At 32.3% G+C, this 25,884-nt stretch overlaps 2 protein-coding genes across 9 annotated transcripts in view; one reads left to right on the top strand and one right to left on the bottom strand.

Moving 5' to 3' along the window:
• Window positions 1–500: 500 nt before the first annotated feature.
• Window positions 501–15,345, bottom strand: Sam-S (S-adenosylmethionine Synthetase). 4 transcript variants are annotated; one of them, XM_088271939.1, is made up of 10 exons: window positions 14,776–15,345; window positions 14,359–14,436; window positions 14,155–14,277; window positions 8,719–8,831; window positions 6,333–6,476; window positions 5,095–5,181; window positions 4,187–4,318; window positions 3,310–3,492; window positions 2,301–2,434; window positions 501–1,070 (listed from the first exon to the last, which is right to left on the bottom strand). In XM_088271939.1, the coding sequence occupies exons 1-10, from the start codon at window positions 14,888–14,890 to the stop codon at window positions 968–970; spliced, it is 1,212 nt and encodes a 403-aa protein (XP_088128065.1). In that variant the 5' UTR covers window positions 14,891–15,345; the 3' UTR covers window positions 501–967. The 4 variants fall into 4 exon arrangements, with proteins under 4 accessions (XP_088128065.1, XP_088128067.1, XP_088128066.1 ...); XM_088271941.1 differs by having other exon boundaries at window positions 2,301–2,430; window positions 3,306–3,492; XM_088271940.1 differs by lacking the exon at window positions 8,719–8,831 and adding an exon at window positions 11,856–11,968.
• A 59-nt stretch (window positions 15,346–15,404) lies between these two features.
• Window positions 15,405–25,884, top strand: part of LOC148302225 (uncharacterized) — a 48,134-nt gene continuing 37,654 nt past the window's right edge. The window contains exons 1-2 of one of the 5 annotated variants that reach the window (XM_088271934.1): window positions 15,405–15,660; window positions 16,009–16,156. Coding sequence is in view for 1 of the 5 variants with exons in the window: in XM_088271933.1 (XP_088128059.1) it covers window positions 19,641–19,667 (27 nt within the window). In the remaining 4 variants the exon portion in view is untranslated. Of the gene's footprint in view, window positions 15,661–15,997; window positions 16,157–19,538; window positions 19,668–25,884 lie in introns of those variants that run through there. The other 4 variants (XM_088271930.1, XM_088271931.1, XM_088271935.1 and 1 more) reach the window with 4 other exon arrangements.

Below are 25,884 nucleotides of genomic sequence, written 5' to 3' on the forward strand. Positions count from 1 at the left end.
CAGAACTGATAAGGATGTGCTGATTTGATAATAAATGGCTCAATATGGATATTCTGCGTTTAAATGTGCCATACATTATGTAGTTCCAGCTAGGTTTTTAAAGGTACATGCAGAAAATGCAAGGATCCAATTAATCATAAATAAACTGCTAATTAAATTCCAGAAAATAACTTTTTATAAATTTCAAACTACGAGAAAATTCAACTCTGTTACGATTAAAATGTTGGTCAAGATGTAAGAAGTAGCCCTTAGAATTTTAAAAATAAAATGTTCATTTTTACTGGTATACAATTGAGGATATGTAATGTAAAACCCAGTTAGGCAACGAAAACACGAGTCGAATTACAGTAAAAATTTAAGTGATTTAATTACAGTAATTTCAATGGATCTTGTCTGTTTTTTTTACATTAGAGGTGTGACTAATGGGAGAACAGTATTCAGAATGGCTCAAACAGTGGGGGAGTGTGGGGAAAGATGAGGAGGGTATTGAAAAAGTAAGATAGTTTTTACCCTGGTTCTTGCCAGTAAATACATTTATTACCAATAGAAATTCATCAAATACATTCAATAAACATTACTGGTCCGAGGCATCGCGGACTAATGAGGGTACACTTAACCTAAGAGTATAACGGGTTGTAGATGACACTGCCGAAAGGTAAATGCGAAGGAAAGGTTCCACTTCACTCGGAGGGCCGGTGTGTTTTCGGAATGGCTCTTTTCCAATACGGCTCCTTTACGTAAACACAACACAAACCGCGCGGTGCGAGCCGCCCCCTCGGCACGAGCGCGGGCGACTCGCCCCCCGCGCCGGTATTTGCAGGAGGCCACCGACCCCAGCGGGGGCCGAGGCCAGCTGTGGCCTGGTCCTAGTGAAGTGGGCCCCTCTTGTCTCTAGCTAAACTAAAGCTAATCGGGACACAAACCAATACCAAATAAATTATGTACAACAAACACACAGCTCCTCAAATCATTCTATCAGCGTCTTGGGGTTCTCCCACGAGAAGCCGGAGCGCCCAAAGTGCCCGTACGTGCTGGTCTTCTGGTAGATCGGGGAACGCAGGTTCAGCTCCCTGGAACAAGCCACAACCTCCGTTCAGTCACATCAATTTAACATATCGCTCACTGCTTTCTACAACGTCATATATCAAAAATCATCAATTTTCAGTTGTGCATGTATTCGGAATGCCCAGAAAATGTACTACAGCAAAAGCGGCATATTTTTAACTTAATATTTACACGCTACAGGGCAGAAAGTGTTGTTTTTGCATTTTGAAGAAAAGGTATTAATAACTTTTTTTTTAAATATACTAAATATTTTTCTAATGTAGAAAAAACCTTCAGGTTTTACCTAAAAAGATCTGTTGCACATTAAAAAGATCAATAAGTGGCTAGATATTTATTTTTGATACATTTTATTATATTTTTAAACTTTAAAAACAATCTCCAGAAAAAATCAAGTTTTTTTATATTTAACGTTGTTGAAAGAAGTGAGCAATATTTGTCATTTCTGATGATTTTTAACACACATTTACCACATTGGTCTTAACACACTTCGGACGGGAAACGTATACCTGTTTAGTAGATTGATGCTCAAGGGTGGGAAGGGTATCCTTATTTTCTGCACCGACCCCATTTCAACGGCAGAAAAGGAATTATCAACATTTTTATATGAATATTATATATCAATCTCTTCGTTAAGGTGTCAACTAGAAGTCACAATAGACCTGACATGGTCGCGGTGACATAAGGGATGCAAGATCCCTTGACTCCCGAGGGAAAAAAAAGGTCTTAACTATATGTACATAAGTGTCGGATTGTGGTTCCGTGGTGTATAGTGGTACATAGTGTCGTGGACTCTTGTGTCATAGTTTCTGGATTTGAGAAAACTCTCTACCACAATTAGATACGTATTTCTAATAATAAGCTGCTTAGGCTCACTTAGGTTCAATTGAAATATTTTTGTAAATAATAAAAACAGAAATATTTCTCTTTATATAATTTTTATAGGAATATCTCCTTCGTCATCTTCTTCTTCAAACCCTTATCCGCACCGCAATGGTACATAGGGCACTGCGTCATATAAAGGCAGTGTTATCTTGATTGTTAACAGCTGAAGAAAAGGTGATCAGCCGTCCGCTTCAGGTACCAGTCCAGGGTAATATTGATTAAATATTAGAGTGAAAAAATCACTTATATTTATTTTACCCCTCCCCTGCGAATCGAACCCGTGACCTCCAGAGCGGTAGCCGAGCGTGCTGACCATTACACTTTGGAGGCGGACAAATACCAATATAACTTACTTGACAATTTTTCCCGGCCGCAGATCGAAGTTCTTCTTGATAATGTTTAAGAGCTCGCTTTGAGATTTTTTGGAGGTGCCATAGTCGAAAACTGTGATGGAGAGGGGTTCAGCCACACCGATAGCATAGGCTACCTGAAATTGAAACATTTGTTTAATATTCCCCTTGAAAATGAATGAGAAAAGAAAGGAAATATAAGCAATATGAGGGATAGGACACAATTAACATAGTCGGCTCGAACAGGGGGGGATCCAAATCCCCCATATATGAATTTGAATTCGATAATTTTAGTATTATAAGAGCTAATTATCCCTTATTTTTTGTAATCTTAAAATTAATATTAAGAAAACTTTCCCTTTTTTATTTTTATAATTTAAAATTGTTAAGTATTTCAAATTATTGTTTTTTATAAAAACCACAGTCGGTATCTCGAGTTCTACGTGCTTATATATCAGAATGTTAATTAATTTGTCTGCCAGCAATGTGTTATTTCTTTCACTCAAATAAATGTGGTATTACCACACTAATGTGTAAAGGCAACTAGCCGTAACTCAAGTTGCGGCTGTTTGGCTTGACACGGCTCAAAGCACTCTTATAACTGGCCTCTTATCATGTACGATCACAGATTTTGCTCTATCTCCTTCCTTTACCGGGATATTCATTATCCAAATAGCCACAAAATTGTATTAATTTGATACATGTTTTGGCAAAAATCATAATTTTAAGTTAACTATAAACTTGTTTGTCTCAAAACTACTGTTTTTAACATGCGGCTATTTGCCTTTGCACATTAGCACAAGGAGAGAGACACAATTAGATTACTCCGCTTTTGTTTCATCCGATTAACCTCTCGTTTATCGGATGGCCGCTGTCAGTCGGCTCAGGTGGCGGGGAGTTACGAGCTGCGTACAACGAATTTCATACAAACGTGAACTGGGGTCTTTTGGTGCCCCGCTTTGGATCCCGTGTATTGGATGATCAGTACAGGAAAGGTTAATGGGTAACTTGCCTGGACCATGCAGCGCCTGCAGAGGCCAGCCATGACGAGGGACTTGGCCACCCAGCGGGCTGCGTAGGCTGCGGAACGGTCCACCTTGGTGAAGTCCTTGCCGCTGAAAGCGCCTCCACCGTGCGCCCCCCATCCGCCATAAGTGTCGACAATGATCTTGCGGCCTGTCAGACCCGCGTCGGACTATACACAATAACATACCAATATTCAATAAGTTGGAAGAGGGATTACTAGACAGAAGTTACTATATAAAAAAGCTCTCCTTATCATTCAACGTTCACTTTGTGTAATGCCACTTAAAAACACTACTTCATGACTACCGATTTCGGAATGACCATTTCATCATCAGGTCAACTGTAGACTAAAATGAAATTGCTACAGTCTCCTGTTTATATAAAACAAAAATTATTACTATTATTTGAAAGAGAGAGAAAGATGATAAAGGATTCACAATGGGAATATTTTCAAAAGCAGACTTGAAGTTAAATTTAATTGCAACATTTAGAGTGTGTCCAAATAAATACTTATTTCTAAGATTTTCCAAGATTATCTAAACGACCAGTGAATTGTGAAACATGAGTGAACCACAAGTGAACAATGATTTTTTTAAATATTTTATTCATTTATTTTATAATTATTTCAAAAAAAGATATAACCCGCAAAGTCTCTATTAGAGACCTGTCTGCAGGTAGGAAAGTAAGGATAGGGAAGGTAAATGTGAAAAATACATTACAAATACCCAGACCATTTGAAAATATATCTTTCTTGAATTTATTTTGCATTTGGTGGGAATCGAACCCGCAATGTCAGTTTCGCAGCCGAACAAAACTCAACTACGCCACGGCGCCTGCGATGGTATAAGTGAACGATTACTGACCTGCGGTCCACCAATGATGAAGAGTCCGCAGGGGTTGATGTGCACCACCGTGCGGTCATCCAAGTATTCAGCTGGGATCACTCCCTTTACTATCTTCTCCATAACTTCTTCCCGCAATGTCTCCAGGGTGACCTGAATACAACATTTTCATATACATGATTTTTTTTAGTGTGAAACGTGGTCTCTCAAACTAGCCGATGTCTTTTTTTAATTTTAATGTTTAAAAAAAAATTATTGCAAGGACTAAAATTTTGCATGTCCGCCTCCGTAGTGTAATGGCTACCGTTCTGGAGGTCCCGGGTTCGATTCCCAGCGGGGGTCAAATAAATATAAGTGATTTTTTCACTCTAATATTTATTAAATATTACCCTGGACTTGTGCCTGAAGCGAAGGGCTGATCACCTTTCCTTCGTGTGTTAACGATCAAGATAACACTGTGTTTATATAATGCAGTGCCCTATGCACCATTGGGGTGCGGATAAGGGTTTGAAAAAGAAAATTTTGCAGTGTTTTTCAAAATGACAAAATTTCAGTTGCCATTGTCAAATTAAAAAGCTGTTATAGTACATATTTGCACGTTTATCAAGAAATACGAAAAATGACATCGCTCTACATAATTTTGACAAAAGCTCATTTCAATTGTTGAAACTTGTCTAGTTTTGTAAATATGTTTCTCAAATTCTATTACAATTTTGGTCAAACGTTCAAAATTAAAGATTAATCTTTAGTTTAACTACATTTAAACTCTGTTTTAGTTGGTCAGTCAACCATTTCAATACCCCTTTGACAAGAGTTAGTTTTGGCAGTATGATCAAGGCATGTACAGCAATTGTTGTCATGTTGTATTAATTGATTTCAGTCTGATTTTTTGGGGACAGAAATGTAAGATTTTTTATTAAAAAGATTACCTTCTCTGAGTGTTGCAGGGACACTACAACGGTGTGAACTCTCTGTGGGACGGTCGCGCCATTGTCAAACAGGTACTCGCATGTAACCTGTCACATATCATAATAAATCAGTTTTACAAAGTGTATTCAGTTGAGCCATTATTTATGGTACCAAGGACCTTTCTTTCCCTTAGGGTGCTAAAAACTATATTTTGTACACCATATGAAAATGTGATTTGAAAACGGGAAAAATGTGAATATTCCTAAATGTTGCTTTTATTGACCATAATTGAAGTTGAAATGTAACAATTTTGTAACATTAGCTCTGGTAAATATTTAAAACAAAACAAAGAAAAAAAAACCCATCGCAAGTAGCTGCCATAGCTGGCGTAGCGGTATAACCGCCGCAGAGGACGACTTGTGCGCTACTAAAAGGAGATAGTATCAAGCCGCGTGCCCGTGTACTAAAGCACGGCACGCACGCACACTGGGAAACCTTTGTGTATTGGTGATTCTATCTCCTATTTTTCCAGAAATTATTTATTTCCGTCGCTGCAAATAAAAAACTATATATCATGGGTATACTGGCAAAAATGTTAACTCGAAAATATGAAATTTTGACTTAATGATGCATACTATAAAGTTTTCAACGTTCTATAAAGTGGAAAAATACACAAAGTAGTTTGAAATGTCATATACATGTGGTTTTAAAAGTTAATTCAACATTAAGTTTAGTAGCGGGTATTTTATGCAGCCTAAAAGCTTTAAACAACAGGGATTTTAGAGTTAATGTTTTTTGGCAGTACATATACCCACGATATTATAATATTTTTATGTAATACGTAATTATATTATGGAGGAATTCAATAATTCTCAGCCCGTATCTATTATATTTTATATCGATATTCTCATTAGTCGAATTGTAGTAAATACATATCACGTGAAAGGAAAGGTTAAAAAAAATATAATTTGGTATTTTAAAAAGAAGTATGTTCATCCACTCCTTTCCTTCTCCTTCCTGCTAAATCTATTATTTTTATATCATAAACTTTTATTTAAATCTTTGAATGTTTTTTAATAGTTTTATAACATAAACGTGAAATTCTTTAATTGCCTTTTTTTAATGTAACTATTTTTGTTAATGTAATGTAAAGTTTATTATTGTTAATGTAACTATTGTTTATTATATCATTTTTTTATATGTAAGCTGTACAATTTTCCTCAACAAATAAAATAAAATAAATAAAAGTAGAATTTACCTGTGTCTTGGAATCGGGTCGTGCCCACCAGAACTCTCCGCTGCGCCGGAGTTCAGCGATGCGCTGGTTCAGTTTGTGTGCGAGGACCACCGTCAGGGGCATACATTCTTCTGTCTCATCCGTCGCATAGCCAAACATCAATCCCTGATAAACAACAAATACACATTCAAAATATTATGCCATGCAAAATAATACAAATTCAATTGGAGGAGCCCTCGTTAAATTATTTTTCCCTCTTTTATTTATAAATTTTTATCATTTATAAAATTAAATTGGAATTTTTTTGCGTGTATCTATACAAGTATCACTCTTAGAACAAGTTACAAACATTTTTTAGTAAAGTTTAAATTGTACAATTTTTAATACAAAATTAATATGAGAACTATTTGAATGCGTAGAAAAGATGATTTATGAAGGGTTAAACCTTTTCATTTCCATTTCATTATAGTTAAAATATATTTGAACGAAAAAAAAAACCGTTTTGTAGAGATTCTAATTATATTAAGCGCCCTGGGGACAGTCAATAAAATTGCTAATATTTGCTTAGCTCAAAATGATCATAATTTGCCATCAATTATACGTCTTAAATGGCAATCGCTTCAACTGCCTCTGTAAATGACCAATTGAATGAAATAACTTTTACAATTTTACTGACCGTTTCTGACTACATATGCGAGTTAACGTTTTAACTTTGTAGTGTATGTTGGATAGTGGTAAATTAACTTTAACTATTAACATTGAGTTTGCTTCTATTTGGTAAACAAACAAATATTCATGTATTTTCTTGGTAACATTACATTAACCACCTGTTAACACACTTAGGATGGGTGTTTTTTTACGCCTGCGGACCGCTGGCGACGGGTTTGATAATTATATACATATAGTTAAGACTTTAACAAAGAGATTTGTACATAATATCCATATAAAAACATCAAATATGAAATTCTTTCATTTCTGACTTGGAAAGGAGGCCGGCGCAGAAGGTAAAAATACCCTTTCCGTCCTTAAGTGTCAATCGACCAAACAGGTAAAAATACCTTTTCCGTCCTTAAGCGTCAATCGACCAAACAGGTAAAAATACCTTTCCCGTCCTTAAGCATCAATCGACCAAACAGGTAAAAATACCTTTCCCGTCCTTAAGCATCAATTGACCAAACGGGTAAAAATACCTTTCCCGTCCTTAAGCACCAAACGGGTAAAAATACCTTTCCCGTCCTTAAGCATCAATCGACTAAACGGGTAAAAATACCTTTCCCGTCCTTAAGCATCAATCGACCAAACGGCTAAAAATACCCTTCCCGTCCTTAGTGTGTTAATATGGATCGACAGCTGGTTTAAACATGCCCGAGTAATTAGAAATAAAAGTTATCTACACTACAAAGCTATTGCGTTATCTTTTCACTGTTCTTCCAATCTTGGAACGTTGAGTTTGTTAGAAATTGATCTGTTATCGAAATTTGACAATTTGACAGGGTCAACATCATGGTTTTATAATAATAATTGTGTATAGTTTTATCAGAAAATTTTATTTTTTGCTAATAATTTACTGAATAACCATTCATTTATAACTCAGATATTTCTCCCCCTGAACTTGAATTGAAAATTTATTAGGTTACAAGGGTTATTATTTAATAAATGCTTTAGCAACGAGGCAGAAGAATGTTGGGAATATAATTATTAAGGACAATATACATATTGCAGTGTCGGTGTTTATTTCTTATAATGTCAAAAAAAAAATTAATGTGCAAGATTACACACTATCTGCCTTAGTAAATATATTTATTTCTGTTATATAATCGACATTGGCAACAGTTTATAACATTTACATTCGCAGTGATTTCATTATAACAGAAAAACACCGATAAGTAAAATGATTTTAAAACATTTGTGATTTCACCGGATCTCGTGATTCTTATCGCATGCAATGACCTTACGAGACCCGAACAATTTCAGAATAGAGCCAAGAAATGCGATAGCGATTGGAAGTTTGAAACACATCATTACGATTGCTGACCCATTCGGTTTGGAGCACTTATCAGCGCAAGGAGTTCATTTTATTATAGCTGTCGCAAATTTCTAGAACAAATCATTACGTGTTTTGTTAATATAGAGCACAAAAACAACACTGATAATGTCTTACTTTAAAATTTGTGTACGATAGTTTTATCTGAACATGCAAGCAATAATAGAGACCTCTGGGAGATAAATCATTATATGGACAGAAAAACAAATTTAAAAATTTGCGTCATCGGATGACTTGACCGGAATGTTCTTATCTCAAAGCATGCAATAGAGAAATTTGAGAGTTTATAAAGAGGGCTCTCGTTTGGGAAATGACAGAAGGCATCGAATGAGAGTGAAGCAAGCGAGTATGATGAGGCCTAACCTGATCACCGGCACCCACTTCCTCGTCAGACTTGTTCTCATGCACCCCCGCCGCGATGTTGGGAGACTGTTGGTCAAGGGCTAGCAGGATGCTGCACGTCTTGTAGTCGAAACCTGTTCACCCCAGCACACGGAAAGGTCTTAATACAACATGCACGCAAAAAACCCGACTACTCATAGTTCCTATACAGTGGAATGTTGCTGGCCAATAGCTTAGTCTTACCATGATTTTTTAAAATTATATACCTGTATTAACTAACACTCCTGAGTATAGTAGGCGGTATTTAACTTTGGAGAGCAAGTACCAACCCTACCATCCAAACAGTAATGAGTCCCAAAGAAGTATGGATGATAATGTTGGGTTTATGCTTACAATTAAAATACTTATTCAAATAGTTTCTTTTTAATAAACAAATATCCAAATACCGATTTTGCAATTTAAATCAAAAATATTTTGGCAACAGTGGCCTGTAGAAAAAACTACTAAAACCCGCTCTCAGTTTTTATCACAAGAACTGATTACGATCAATTTTGATCAATATATTGTTTGTGGGCATTTTGTAGTCAATTCTAGGAATTGCCGAGTTCTTGCTTAGTGCCCTGTCTAGAAATAGCTAGCATATAATTTGCATATAAAATCAGAAATGTTACAAGTTACCTACAAACCTAATGCTAACAAAAGTTACGTCATCTCCAACACTCCAATTATGGGGTGCAATAGACATTCTTCTCGGTTGTGTTAACAAAATAAGTTTTTGGCTATTCTGATACTATTGAGAGATAATTAAATATTTAAAAAAAACTCCACTCCTCAGATACATTTTGATTTGCGAGAATTCAACTGTCAACAAATTGAATAGGACATCAATATGTAATTGTCTTTTATGAAATACATCATATTTAACATGAATTTATCATATTTATTTAAAATACGGAAAGGTTTCAGGTACTAAAAAATTACTTGTTTTTTTCAAAATAACTCGTCTTCTTCAGACCCTTATCCGCACCCAATGGTGTATAGGGAACTGCATAGTATTGATGCAATGTTATCTTGATCGTTAACACATGAAGGAAAGGTGATCAGCCCTCCAGTCCAGGGTAATATTGAATAAATATTAGAGTGAAAAAATCACTTATATGTATTTGCCCCCCCCCTAGGAATCGAACCCGGGACCTCCAGTACGGGAGATCTAAAGAGATCTGAACAGATGTATAAAAAATAGCCTATCTGGTGTATGTTTTCTATTTGTATGCCTAATATCTTATTGCAAATTAGATAATAGACCGGTTGCTACTCGATGGTCATCAAATACATATTATAAATAATAATTATTATCTAATATTGCTTGAAAAGTAATTTTATCTTCATTTAGTTATCCAAAGGTTATCTAAGTATATACTTCTCAGTTGATTGGAATAATAATCACTAACGACATATCACGGCACTATAAATGTCCGAAAGAGATAAATTGAGTCCACCGGGGTGAAAGCAAAAGGAGTTCAAATCAGGTGATTTCAAAACGGAAGTCATGCAGAAAATATCACTAACTGAAGATTAAAGGTTATCTATTAATTAACAATTTAACAGCACAGCAGGCGCCGTGGCGTAGTCGGGTAGACGCTCGACTGCCAAACAGGCCTTGCGGGTGCGATTCCCACCAATTACCAAACGAATTTAAGAAATATTTATTTTCAATTGGTCTGGGTGTTTGTAATGTATTTTTCACATATACTTTCCCTTTCCTTACTATCCTACCTGCAGAAAAGTCTTTAAAATAGAAGCTTTGCGGGTTTTTCCTTTAATGTTTTTTTACCAAGACTGACTGGATTTGTTCATCGTTTTACGCACATTGAATGGTGCATAAGGCACGTAATGAGATCGACTCAGCGAGATAACTAGTTATTCGGGGTATTAAATATTACCGCAAAGCCACATATTCATGTTCCCCATAAGCACGGAACCCGGAGTATTTATGCAGAGTACTTCAGAGGAGGATAAAATGTACATATTTCCAAACTGTAAAATCAAAATCGTTTCCAATTCATGCAAAATAGCTTTTGGGGAAATTTTTCCATTTCCAGATTCCCGAATCATGCACCATAATATACAGTTATATAAATTAAAGATGTCAATTATAATTTTGTCTCTTTGTAATTTTTACAAACGTGCATTTTTGTGTATATAAGCATCTTTATCCCTATGTGCAACCAAAGGTGGATTGAGTACTGCATCAGATAGCTTTTGTCATGATTTTAAATTTACATCAGACTTATATCCGGTACTAGTCCAGGGTAACTTACTAATTATCAATGTAAAATATTTTTTTGCATCACTTTGGGGTAATATCTATACATTTTTTATTTAAATTTCACTTGGTAAATATACCAGTATTTAAAAGTGGTTCATTTAAATAGTGGTATTTACCAAATGAAATTAAAAATTTAAAATGTGGAGATATGTATTACATTATATAAAAATAATTATGACCCAGTTGGGTATCGAACCCGGGCCACATCACGGTAGCCAAAGGCAAATAACCACCACACTAAAAAAAAAGGAAGACATTAATTTACTGAATTTTTCATAATTTACCAAAAAAAAAATATATAGCTTATAGTGTATATGTATAACCTTAAATTGACATTTTTTTAAAGAATATAATTTTGCATAAACCATTTCATTTCCAGTAGAATAAATTTAGCAATTCCCTTCGCATTCAGCTGATCCTTAAGGATAAATCAACACTTAAAATAGGAACCCAATATAACATATATGAAGATGTATTTATGTATTAAATGTTAAACTAAACACTGATTTTTTGAGTCTACTAAGTTGTATTTTATTGTAAAAAAAAAAAACATAATAAATTTTGTGACAATTGTTTCGCCTAGTTATGGCATTTTCAAACAATCGTCACACAATAGATTTTTATGAGTTTTTTAAACAATAAAATACAACTTAGTAGACTCAAAGAATCAGTGTTTGATTTAACATTTAATACATAAATTAAAATGGAGTTCTATAAATTAAACGCCAAATCTATAGATAAATGAAGATGCCCCGCTTAAATAAATAATTCCGAAAGCTTAACACTGATGGTTCCGAATAGCAGACATTCCACAAGGTTTCCTGTGTACCTGGTCTCCGGCACCGATATCCATCTCCTCTCGTGAGGTGTGGACTCCGTCGGCGATATTAGGACTCTGTTGCTCCAAGGCGACCAGTAGATTGAGAGTTCTCCAGTCAAATCCTGACCATTTTGTACAATTAATACATCTCAAACATTAGAGACGGTGTCATTATCAAACACATAAGCCGAGACGCACGTGTTTTCTTACTTTATTTAGGAAATATAGTGGAATCTCGGGTTATAAACTTAAATTGCTACACAAAACTGTTAAGAAACCAAATTAATTTTTAATCCAAAATATATTCAAATAAAAAAAATTGTAAAATCGATTAACCCATTTCAAATCGTCAAAAAATGGCAATATTATAACAGTACTCTATACAAAATTATGGAAAATAAGTCATGTATTTCATTATATATTTCATCACATACATAATTAAAAATTACAATAATGTCCCCTTACTGAGTTTTCTTGTGCCGAGAGCACATTTGACCAAATTCATTTAAAAATTATAATGTCAGAAAATCATTTATGCAATTAAATACGACGTGGCTGAATGATGCGATCTATTTCAGATCTGCCCACTTCCATTATTCACTTATAATTAACACTTATATACTTAGTTATTATTTTTAATGACTTTGTATATATAATAGAAGCGGGTTGTACAACTTTATATACCAAAAGAGGTGTGTTAGATTGAAAACAGTATTGTTGAAAAAAAATATTAAGACCAGGGAAGTGGAAGTAGAAATACAAATATCTCCCGTTATTAATTTATATCTGAAGTGTCTTTTTTTTTTCAATTACCTAACATCCAAGTGACTCTGAAATCTAGCTACGGCTTATGCAACACCGATTATCATGACCTAATTCAGGCTTCAACTTTTTAAGTTTCAAAGCCTATGCCTACTCGTGAGTGTTTAAAGTTACTATAATTTCATGTAATTCATGAGTGAAAATTCTAGGCAAAAAACACTCGCTTGTCTGAAGTGTCTATTTTCATTTTTCATTTAAAGGGTAATTTTTTTCCGGAATTTTTGTTAAAATTTTTCACAACGATTCGAGATTCCACTATATGCATAGCAAATTACGAGGTAAATTCAGTAAGTAAGCTGAATGCTGGATTATTTTAACAAAGATGCCTTCATCAAGGATACAATTGTTTACTAATAACAAGATTTACAACAATCTTATAATAAACAAATGAAGTACAAAAATAACATATTTGCCGTTAGCAATGTCACTAGTTATCAATAATAAATGTTGATAATTCGCTATTGACATATGCCTGATCTAGACCAATAATACCACAGTAAAAATTTGTACAAAATCATCATAATTTCTTTAACCTTATCAATAAACCCAATTCAAATAAGATAAAGAAGAAAACATCAGACTATTTACAAAGTTTTACAGTTAATACGCTAGAATTTAGCATTTAAAAAAATATAGCTACAATACATAACATCTAAAGTAATTCGATATTACTTCTTGGTAATGACCATAGATTTTAAGCTTTGATTTTAATTACAATTCTTTATTATATTACATCGAATGTACTCAATATTGACAAATCGCTCACTCCTTCCAACAACGTCATATATCAAAAATTGACAATTTTCAGTTTTCCATGTTTTCGGAATGCCCTGAAAATGTACTATATCCCAGCAAAAGCGGCATATTTTAAACTTAATATTTACCCGCTACAGGGCAGAAAGTATTGTTTTTGCATTTTGAAGAAAAGGTATCGTTTATTTTTATTTTTTTTAATTTCTAAATATTTTTCAAATGGAGAAAAAGTCTTCAGGTTTTACCTAAAAAGATCTGTTGCACAGTAAAAAGTAAAATAAGTGGCTTGATATTTATTTTTAATACATTTTATAGTATTCTTAAACTTTGAAAACAATCTCCTGAAAATTCAAGTTTTTTGATATATGACATAGTTGAAAGGAGTGAGCGAAATGTCACAATTTAGTATAATATGTTATTCTGGACATTTTACAGTGTAATAAGTAAAAATAGTATGGTTCACGTACAGAAAGATTCAAATTTTTTACTTTTCCTATAGCTATCCCTGCATTTATGCTAACCTTTATATAGCACTTGCCTAGGATCAAAGTTTTCTGTTGGGGCAAAAAAATCAAAGGCCTGATTAAAATAAACACTATATTGCTATCATCATCAAAGGTTATTGCAATATGCAATTCAAATAAACTAAACTGTGGTTGGTTTATAAGCTAAAATGACGGTGACCCAGTAAAGGGCCGTAGGGGTTCACTACAAAAAATGACGTCATATTTACCTTTGGAGGAATCATCATATCCAATATGTTTGACAGTATCTCTAACCACTTTCTGGTAGTCCACGACGGCTTTAGAAGTGATTTCCCCGCACAACAAGACCATCCCGGTCTTGGTGACAGTTTCTGAAACAGACATTCAGTTAGCAACGACCAAATTGGCGCGTATCGAGTCGCGTAATATTTCTACAATTCGAAGCGTCTTACCGCAGGCTACTTTGGCGTCAGGGTCTTGCATGAGATGGGCATCAAGTACAGCGTCGCTTATTTGATCGCACATTTTGTCTACAACACAAAAATATATCTTTGAGAATACATTTCATAGAAAGTTTATTTTTGTATCATAATTCGAGCATCGCCGACAAACCAGTCACCACGTGCGTGACAAGTAAAAATACCGCGTGGTTCACATTACTTATTTACTAACAACAATCAGATCCCAACCATAACATCGGCTCGATCAGAAAATGGATACATCGAATCAAAATGCACCTGTCAGAAATTGGCCAGATTCCTGGGCGATGCGGATAAAGAAATGTTTACAATAATTGACGCGCACATGTCGCGTCGTCGGCCATATTACTTCGATTTACATTATACATAAAAGAAAATCCGAAAACTAACCTGGGTGGCCCTCGCCGACAGATTCCGACGTGAATAAAAATGTGGATCCATTCTCTGTTTCGTAGCTGTGGCCATTGGACTTGGCGTAGCCGTTAACTTTGCAAGTCTCGGGCATTTTTAACGATTCTTTCGCTGTACTTGTATCCCGACGACCCCTTAGAAATACTTTGGAAAAGAGACCCTGGCGGATATTTTCACTCGTATTTATAACCTCGCTTCAGACAGGTCAGCTGACTATTATTAGCTATCCGATTGGTCTATTCAATGCGTGCGCGCGCAATATAGACGACTCCGCGAAATTCAAAAAAAGAAATTTACTGATTATAAAAATATAACAAAAGAAGGTATCGATGTGATATTTCACTGTTATTAGATCCTTATGTTCGGGCACAATATTCGATAAAAATGTAAAATAAAATATGATTTATTTTCACAAAATTATAATAAAGGATATATAATTATTGTATTGCGAAGATGTGATTATTTTGTACTTGTCGCTAACACTTCTCAGTAAAGAATGACCGGAGAACGCACAACTGCTCTCAGAAGGGTATTCGTAAAATATACTCTGGTGTTATTGGCAACACTATTTTATATATGGTTGACCTCTTAACCCTCGGAAAGATGACGGTCTGAAAGAGATTGCGCGAAATATATAACGTATTTTAATGTTTGCTCCAAAACGCCGCTAATAGTTTTTTAGATACTTCCATACAATTCACACACCGTTCAAAAATGAATATCTTGGTGCCTTGAAAGTAATTTAAAAAATACAAAAAAATTGTAAATAATATTCGAAAAATATTTCTTTCTACTCTACTTTAAAAATTTATCTTACTACTTGTATAATTGATTGTATCGTTGCTATACCTAGCTTTTTTCTTAGTAAGTTGTCTCCTACAAGTATTAAAATTTGTAAATTTTGTGTACATTTATTTTGTGAATTTATGTACATAAATTTTTAATTAAGTCGACATTTACTAGCGCAATATTATTTTATAATTGCGTATCAAATATTACTTCCCAAGCAGTCATTATAATTTATCTCTTTATTATAAAATAACAAATTTTATCTTCAAAGATTAATGTCAATTTGATTTTTTTGTTGTTGTTAAAGACGTTTAAATAATAATGATGAAAAAAAAAATATTTAAAAAATTTTTATTATAAAAAAAATATTAAGTTCATTCTATGTGTTTGCTGTAGATGTAATAGTGACTAGTTTATTTTTAGGTATTTAAAAGCTTAAGTGAAGATTATCGAATACAATAATAACAATACAATAATCTCTGTAAAAATCTTTACAATTCAAAAATAAATATACCGGAATGAAAAGGTGACGCAATGTTATGTAAAAGTGTGACCCGTTAGAGGAAACGAGGTGAGTGATTTTAAAATTGAAATAGCATGAAAATATTTTTCATAAAGATACGTTTGTGTTCATTTTTCCATGAAGATATTTTTGTATTAATTTTTCCGTAACTATATTTTTGTGTTAATTTTTCCATATAGATATTTTTGTGTTCATTTTTTCATAATGAAATTTTTGTGTTCATTTTTCGAAAATGATATTTTTGTGTTCATTTTTCCATAATGATATTTTTGTGTTCATTTTTCCATAAAAAATATTTTTGTGTTGATTTTTCGAAAATGTTATATTTTTGTTAATTTTTCCATAAAATAACTTTCATGACTTACGTAGTTTACACATTTCACAGTAAGCATACGCATAGTTTCAATTTCATTATTTCAAAACGAAATCATTAAAAAAACGTTACATTTTAAATTAAAAATTATATTTTACAGATTGATTGTTTTTGGTATATATTGATCTTTCCATTTGCACAGTAGATACACGGTGTAGAAAAAAACATGTAAAAAGTATATTTAAATATTTAAAAAAAACGCGGTGTATAGGTTTAATTGCATAAAAATCAATATAAAAAAATTAAATTCATTATTGCTTTTTGTATATTCATTTTATTAAAAAAAAAATTAACCCACATCAGGATACCTCTCTGCGCATAGTTCTGAATAGTAAGTAAATGCAAGGGATGTACCGTAGAACGGGGCTACTTGAACTTTGATGTATTACTTTAGCCCAGTACAAATAAAATATTTAAATCTGTATTTGGTGCACAATAATGAACGTATTGACATGATTCATTGTTTCCCTGACAGGTAACACTTATTGTCACGATACTTCGATCGATACCACATTCTAAATATTTTTTTTGTACTGGGCTCAAGTAACACATCCAAGTTCAAATAGTCTCATTCTACGGTAGTAAATTACAAATTACTCTTCTTCCTCTTTTTTATGTATCATGTCAGGTCCCCAATCGACTATAACTTGAGAGTATGAGTAATTTCTTACATGGAATTAGTTGATTAAATATTTTTTTTATAAAACAATTTCTGTAAAGGCATAAATTATATAGGAGAAATATTAACAATGGTAAGGGCACTATGCATAGCCATACTTATTCAAGCTTAAAATAAAAGCCATAGAGAAATTGTACTAGTCCCAGTAATAGTAAGTTACAACTAAGAAAAAGGTCGACAAGAGATTTTTGTTGATCTTAAATGTGTCCAAATTAATATCAACGTATGTGTCATTTTCCCTTTTTTATGAAAGAAGACGGAAGTTTGAGCATCCCAGGGCTTACGACCTGGCATTTGGTTGGCTCAAGCGATCACTTTATACACTTGCGTAACGTTCATCATTCTGCCCATTATTAAACATCCTCATTTTATTAATTCATGAAACCTATATATATGCCAAGTCTTAGAACCTTCCGCATATCGCTAAGGTTTTCGATATATTCGTGAAGTATGGCCGATTGTTACGTCATCAGTTGAACGATTGGTGAAGTATTAAGCCTATTCCTTTTGAATATAAATAGGCTTAACAAATATTTTTTAATCAATAAATCTTTTAACAAAGATCTTAGGTTTCTCTCATAAAATTCCCTACGACCAATTTTATTTTTTCTTAATCTACAATTTATCAGTGAATCGAAAATGAACGAGATTCGTTCAAAATTAAGATCCGGTCACTCAATCAATATATTTGAACTAGTAGTTACGACTGCTTCTCGTATATAACAGATGTCATTCAACTTGACTTGTTGATAGTGCTAAAAATTAGGTCATACTATTGCTCCACAAAACTAAAAACTAAAATGATTGTACAATACAGCTGGGTAGACGCTCGACTGCGAAACTGGTGTCGCGGGTTCGATTCCCGTCAATTGGAAAACAAATTTTTGAAAGATTTATTTTCAATTGGTCAGGGTGTTCGTAATGTATTTTTCAAATCTACCTTCCCTATTCTTACTATCCTACCTGCGGAAAAACCTCTATAGGTACCATTATCTAAAATACAATGTATTAAAAATAAATATCAAGCCACTTATTGAACTTTGCAACATATCTTTTTAGGCAAAACCTGAAGGTTTTTTCTCGATTTGAAAAGTATTTAGGATATTTCAAAAAATAATAAAACAATACCTTTTCTTCAAAACGCAAAAAACAACACTTTCTGCCCTGTAGCGGGTAAATATTAAGTTAAAAATATGCCTCTTTTGCTGGGATAAAGTACATTTTTTGGGCATTTCGAAAACATGCACAACTGATTTTTGATTTATGACATTCTTGAAAGGAGTGAGCGACATGTGCAATGCAAAGGTGGTGTAAGAGCGTACCTGTCATCTCGGGGTGGATGTACCTAGGGAAAGGGTGAAGGGGGAGGGGGCAGAGTGCGGGGGATGGAAATGTTTTGCAGGGGAAATGCATGGCTGCATATAATATTGATTTATCTCATATTCCAGGCTTGCAGTTGCGCAATGAGCTTTGCTGTAATTATTATCGAGTTTAGTAAAACGAACAGAACATCTTCTAGATAACTTTTTACATTCAAAGAAAACATAAGTTTTCACGAGTTAAAGTTTTACAAAATAATTTTCTAAAAACATCCTATTTATTCATTTTTAATTTAAGTTTTACTTGGAAAATACTACTATTACTTAAAATCCATTGTGACACGTGTTTTGATGTGTTCCGCGTCATTTTCAAACACGGTGTTTGAAAATGATATAGAATGCATCGAAACACGTTTTAAAATGGATTTTAAGAAAAAGTGGTATTTACCAAGTAAAACGTAAAATAAAAATCGATAAATTTTACCACAATGTGACTGCCGAAGCAATTAATGAAATGATATTATTTATGAATTTATTAGAATTGTTCGTTTGTTCAAAATCTTTAATCTCCTTAACTTATTTACCATTCGGCACTTGAATACGCGCATGTTTTGCACACCTGTAAGAGTTTTTTTTGGATCTAAGAACACGCTCAGAAATTTGACAGTCGGCGAAGTAGCACTCCTTGCATTGGGTAGTGTTTTGTAATCAATAAAATTCTGTCGCTTAGGTGTGGCTATCCAGATATGTTTTATAGTTATAATAAAAAAACGCCATTTAGTTTTTTCCACATTTATTTTATTTGACCAGTGACCGGGTTTCCTCGTTACCGACATCATAAGACTGGCTAGTCAAAATTCTATGCTATATACACAATAAGGGAGGGGTTGAAAATCATGATTTCATTTATTTTTTTCTGACAAAATAATTTAATTCGAATGAATTTAAACGGCGTATTATAATAATATAAACAAGTTATAGAAAAGGTTAAGGTATGATTTTTTTATAATTTTGCTGTAACAAAGTTGTTTTGTAATAATAAATCTTTAATAACTTTAGATAGATGACATGGTTCGAATGCATGACGTAGAAGATAAAAGGACCTACAACCTGAGGACGAAGAGAGCTGACCCTAACAGTCTATAAAGACGATAAGTTGGGATGGAGCAAGGAAGAAGTGTGAATGAAGTAATTGAGCATTGAAAGTTATATGTATTTTGAAATTTAGAAAAATAATTGTCATTATTCACATACAGTAAGTTCACATCATTTTTTGACATTTCATCAAAGATGAAGAAGATTTGGAAGTCTGGGCATTTACGGGGCTGATGACCGTCATAGGCTGATTTAAGTGATCACTTTACACATGTGTAATATTCACCAATTCTACCCATTATTGACAATCACACTACTCAAATTCTTGGAAGTTCTATATGTTGAATTAATTATATTTATATATATATATATATATATATATATATATATATATATATATATATATATATATATATATATATATATATATATATATATATATACATATACATATTTATATATATATATATATAAATATATATATATATATATAAATATAATATATATATATATATATATATATATATATATATATATATATATATATATATATATATATATATATATATATATACATATACATATTTATATATATATATATATATAAATATATATATATATATATATATATAAATATAAATATATATATATATATATATATATATATATATATATATATATATATATATATATATATATATATATATATATATATATATATATATATATATATATATATATATATATATATATATATATATATATATATATATATATATATATATATATATATATATATATATATATATATATATATATATATATATATATATATATATATATAAATTGGTTCATTTATATAGAACTTCCAAGAATTTGAGTAGTGTTATTGTCAATAATGGGTAGAATTGGTGAATGTTACACGTGTGTAAAGTGATCACTTAAACCAGCCTATGACGGTCGTCAGCCCCGTAAATGTCCATACTTCCAAATTCTTCTTCATCCTTGATGAGATGTCAAAAAATTATATGAAAAATACTCCTATAATTGGAGATAATCCAGATTTGTGAACAAGTATTTGGACACACTCGAAATCTTGCAGTATGTTCACATTGAAAACGAATTATTTATTTGTTAAGTTATGAAAGGGAACATTTTTTTTACTAAAATGAATGTTCCCATTTGTGAACTGGAATCCAATTGTCTTACGAAGAAGTGACAATAAAAGTTCTCATTTGCCGTGTCAATCTAATTTTAGCCATTTCCCAACTTACGTCATTGCGTTGAGAAAAGAAACTACTGTCCGTTCATATTTATTTTACCTCTGATTTATTCATTTTCATATTTATTTTATTTTATTTCACTTATGTTCTTATTAAGTATACCTCTGATTTATATTTAGTTAGCCAACATAACAACTAGAGATAAAATAACTGTAGATTCTCTTTAAATAATGTGTTACATCCATAGATATTAAATTCCTTTATTTATCGAAGTTGTGGGAAATTCAATTAATGTTGTTTCAACCTTTAAAGCTAAATTGTTCGAAATCTTATAAACCTAAAAAGGTAATTCTATTCCCTGTCCTTTCCTTTTCTTCTTTTCCTATCACTGCCATCTCCTTTTCTCTTCATCCCATCCTTGTCTCATGTCTCTTCCTTTATATAGACCTCTCTTATGCATAGTTGTGAAGAACTGTAATTGGTAGTCATGATTTTATTTTTTGTATTCTGATGTATCATATATTGTAATTGTTGTTCTTCCTTCCAATAAAATAAAGTTAAATAAAAAAAAACTTTAATCTATAGATACTTCGATGTAATAAATATATTGAAATATTTTATTAATAGATCTGGCGTTTAATTTGTAGAACTCCATTTTGATTTATATATTAAATGTTAAAATCACACACTGATTTTTACAGTTACTGCATTGTATATTATTGTAAAGTTTAATTTAATTTAAAGTCCATGTAATCTTCACATTTGTTTGAAAATGCCATTACAAGGCGAAACAATTGTCACAAACTTATTTGTATGTGTTTTTAACAAAAAATACAATTCAGAAGTCATTTAAAAAATAAATGAATGTAATATAATGCGTGTTAAAAATATGCACATAAATAATTTCTGCAACGGAATTTCTATATAAACACATATCGTTCACTCCTTTCAAGAACGTCATAAATCAAAAATTGACAATTTTCAGTTGTGCATGTTTTTGGAATGCCCAGAAAATGTACCATATCCCAGCAAAAAAGGCATGTTTTTAACATAATATATACCCGCTACAGGGCAGAAAATATTGTTTTTGCATTTCGAAGAAAAGGTTTTGTTTAATTATTTTTTTAAACATACTAAATATTTTTCAAATGGAAAAAAAACCTTCAGGTTTTACCTAAAAAGATCTGTTGCACAGTAAAAAATTCAATAAGTGGCTTGATATTTATTTTTAATACATTGTGTTATTTTTTTTAACTTTAAAAACGTTCTCTTGAAAAATCAATTATTTTGATTTATGACGTTCTTGAAAGGAGTGAGCGATATATCGTAGTCATACAGGAGAAAGTGACCAAGTGCATTTTTTACAAAAATGTGATCATTGACTATTTGATATCTTAATAGCTTAATATTGCCCTGAAAAAACCCCAAAGTGATTTTAAACTGGAATTACAATAGTCTTGTTAAAAATGACTAACTGCATTGATGCATATTTTGTTGCCAAGCAAAAGTAACTTAAATGGCCCTCCTAAACATTTTACGTTTTGTCAGTTAGTCACTTTCTCCTGTACGACTACGATATGTTAAAATATTTATTGTAATCTAGATTTTTATCGCGAATATTAATTGAAGACCATTTTGCGTTAAAATTTGAAATAACATATCCTACTAAAGTGTTTTTGCACATTGAAAAATTTTCGCCTCCATTGTGTAATGGCTAGCGTGTTTAGCTACCGTGATGGACGTCCCGGGTTCAATTCCCAGGGAGGGGGGGGTGAAAAAAAATATTGGTGATATTACAATCTAATATTTCTTTATTATTATCCTGGACTGGTCTCTGAAGCGCATGAGTGATAACCTTACCTTAATGTGAGTAACGATCAAGGTAACACTGCGTCAATGCGATGCATAGCTCTATGAACCGTTGGGTGCGGATAAGGGTAATAAGAAGAAGAAAAAGTGCTCTGACAATTTTTGACATACCTGTTTATGCCAAGGTTTCCTCGGTCTTTCTCTACTAATTTTTCCAAGAGCATTAGCCTAATAAATCTGTTTTATCGTTCTTTTCTCACAAATTCGTTCCACGTGTCCAAACCATCTCAATACACCTTTTTTAAAATTATATCGGTAATGCTTATCTCAGCTTTACATTCCTTCCTTTTTTCACCATTCGAACATCTATCATACATCGATTTGCAACACATTCGACTGAGGGATCGCATTTTGACTGCATTCAGTCTGCTTTTATCCTTCTTTTGCCAACTCCATGGTGCACTTCCATACGTCATCATTATACGGTTTAATAAATAAAAATAGTAATAAAAACGTTTATTTTTCGTATATTTTACCGAAATCATTAAAAATATTAATGTAAATATTTTCATAGTTTTCCTCGAATTATTATAAAACTATGGTTGATTTTTAGGTTGAAAAAGGTGTTGTTACATATCGCTCACTCCTTTCAAGAACGTCATAAATCAAAATTCGTCAATTTTCAGTTGTGCATGTTTTCGGAATGCTCAGAAAATATACTATATCCCAGCAAAAGAGACATATTTTTAACTTAATATTTACCCGCTTCAGGGCAGAAAGTGTTGTTTTTGCATTTTTAAGAAAAGGTATTGTTTAATTATATTTTTAAATATACTACATATTTTTCAAATAGAGGAAAAACCTTCAGGTTTTACCTAAAAAGATCTGTTACACAATAAAAAGTTCAATATGTGGGTTGATATTTATTTTTAATACATTGTATGATATTATTGAACTTTAAAAACGTTCTCCTGAAAAATCAAGTTTTTTGATTTATTACGTTCTTGAAAGGAGTGGGCGATATGTACATATTATATGTCTGGGTTTTTGTATACCATATATTGGTGGACGAAATTGATAATCCTTAATATTTAAATTCGGTATTTCATTTCGTAAATGCAAAAACCTTATTATTTACAAAAGAATTTCAGTTTCTTTTTTAAATTGCTGAAAACCTTTTCATTTTCATAAATTTTGTGTAGGAAAGAATTTTCAATACTTGGCCGGGGACTGTTTTAACATTTTGTAAAAAATATCGGTATTTCATCGTCTTTAGAGTTAATATCACGCGATGGTACAGTAAAAAAATAACATTTTAATGTGATAACTCTTCGCTTCGTGAAACTGATAACTTACTTATGTCGACCAACGTCATTACCAATATTAATCGTCACCAATAATAATTATAAACTCAATTATTAGTAAAATAACATGTTATTATATTTATTCCATGACGCCTCAAGGATTACGAAAATTTTAGTAATTGCGCGCAAAAAATGTTCATTTCAAATTATATTTTAAATCGAGCGATAAATTGTCCGATATAAAAAACGTAACTTTATTTCATTTTCACCTAACAACCAGAAATAAATGATATTTTAAACGAATATGCGCGCCACTTACGATACGATAAGTCGAGAATATTCTAATGAATAATTCGTAAGAGTTCAATACTTAGTAAGGATGAGTTTGTCATGTATTTTAATATAATTTTCACAACAATAAGTTACAAAAAAGACGTACCTACTCGTATTTAGATTGTAGGTAGGTACCTACATAAGGTTGATTGTAGGTAGGTACCTACATAAGGTAGGTACCTACATGAGGTTAAGATTCCATGAGGGTGGAATGAAAAGTTTTCTACGTGGCAGAGGTGATCAAAAACCTTGCATAAAGAGGAGCCGATCTTCCAATGGAAACATTTAAAAATAACATAAAATTTGATAGGTTTTTCACTATTATTATTTTTTTATTCTGTAATGATAACCTCAAGCTGAAACTACGCAAATTATGGTTGGTGTTTATTTAATTTAATTTAATTTATCTGCGTTTTAGCTCTTTAGGCAAAGCCTGTTTTGAGCCGAAATACTTATATGCTAAAGTAAAATAAAAAGTAAATTGAGACTTACATATTGATGAAATTGGGATAGTAAAAATAATTTTTTTTACTAAAAATACAAAATCAAATATTCTAGAGCCTTGATCTTATGGGTATGATAAAAAAACAATATAGGTGCTTTATCTGGACCTGCCTCCATCGTATACAATAAAATACAGTAAAACCTCCATATAACGTACCTCTATTTAACGAAATTCGGATATCTATTTTTATTAAATCTATTTTTTTAAAACGTCCTGTTAATATTATACAAGATTAAAGTCAAGTGTCTCCGCATGTAAATATTTTTAGCGCACATGATAATCACAAATTATGTCGCAAAATTTCAGAATTGCAAACAATACTTGCTTCATTTTTCGAAGCAGGATTACTGAAAGCAAGCGCGTCGATATCAAAATAGAATTTTCTTTGTGTTTTGTATTCTTTATTTATATCTAAATGCAGTGCTCATATTTTTCAAGTTTTTTGATTTATTTAACCTGTTTTTATATACTATTACACTACACTTCCCAGCGGGGGGTAAAATAAATGAAAGTGATTATTCACTCTAATATTTAATATATTATTAGATTAAAACCAATATTTTTAGCTTTTCCACTTTTTTTATTTGACCAGCGACCGGGTTTCGTCGTTACCGACATCATCAGACCAGTTTGATGATGTCGGTAACGACGAAACCCGGTCGCTGGTCAAATAAAAAAAGTGGAAAAGCTAAAAATATTGGTTTTAATCTAATAATATATTAAAAATGCAATTCCATCACGAAGTGTCAGTGGATAATATAAAACTCTAATATATATTTAATATTACCCTAGACTGGTACCTGAAACGGAGGACTGATCACCTTTCCTTCACGTGTTAATGATCTACGAGTATATACACGTACGTACATACATGGCAATGCGTTTATGTTATTTCAATTTCAATTGATTTATTTACAGTTAAGATACACATTACAAACTTAAAATTTAAAGTGTACCTATACATTAAAATAAAAAAATATGCAAGAAGACTATAGCTAAAGGTATAGAAGAATCCCGCTACGGAAAACTCCTTCAGACACATGGAACAGATCAATATCCAATGAGATATTGTTCAACATAGCGGTAGCTATGATGCAGTGCCCTATGCACCATCGGGTTCGGATAAGGGTTTCAAA

This window comes from Brachycentrus maculatus, unplaced genomic scaffold (assembly GCF_059751285.1).
Source record: "Brachycentrus maculatus isolate JH-2025_06_01 unplaced genomic scaffold, ASM5975128v1 h1tg000472l, whole genome shotgun sequence".
Lineage (NCBI taxonomy): Eukaryota > Metazoa > Arthropoda > Insecta > Trichoptera > Brachycentridae > Brachycentrus > Brachycentrus maculatus.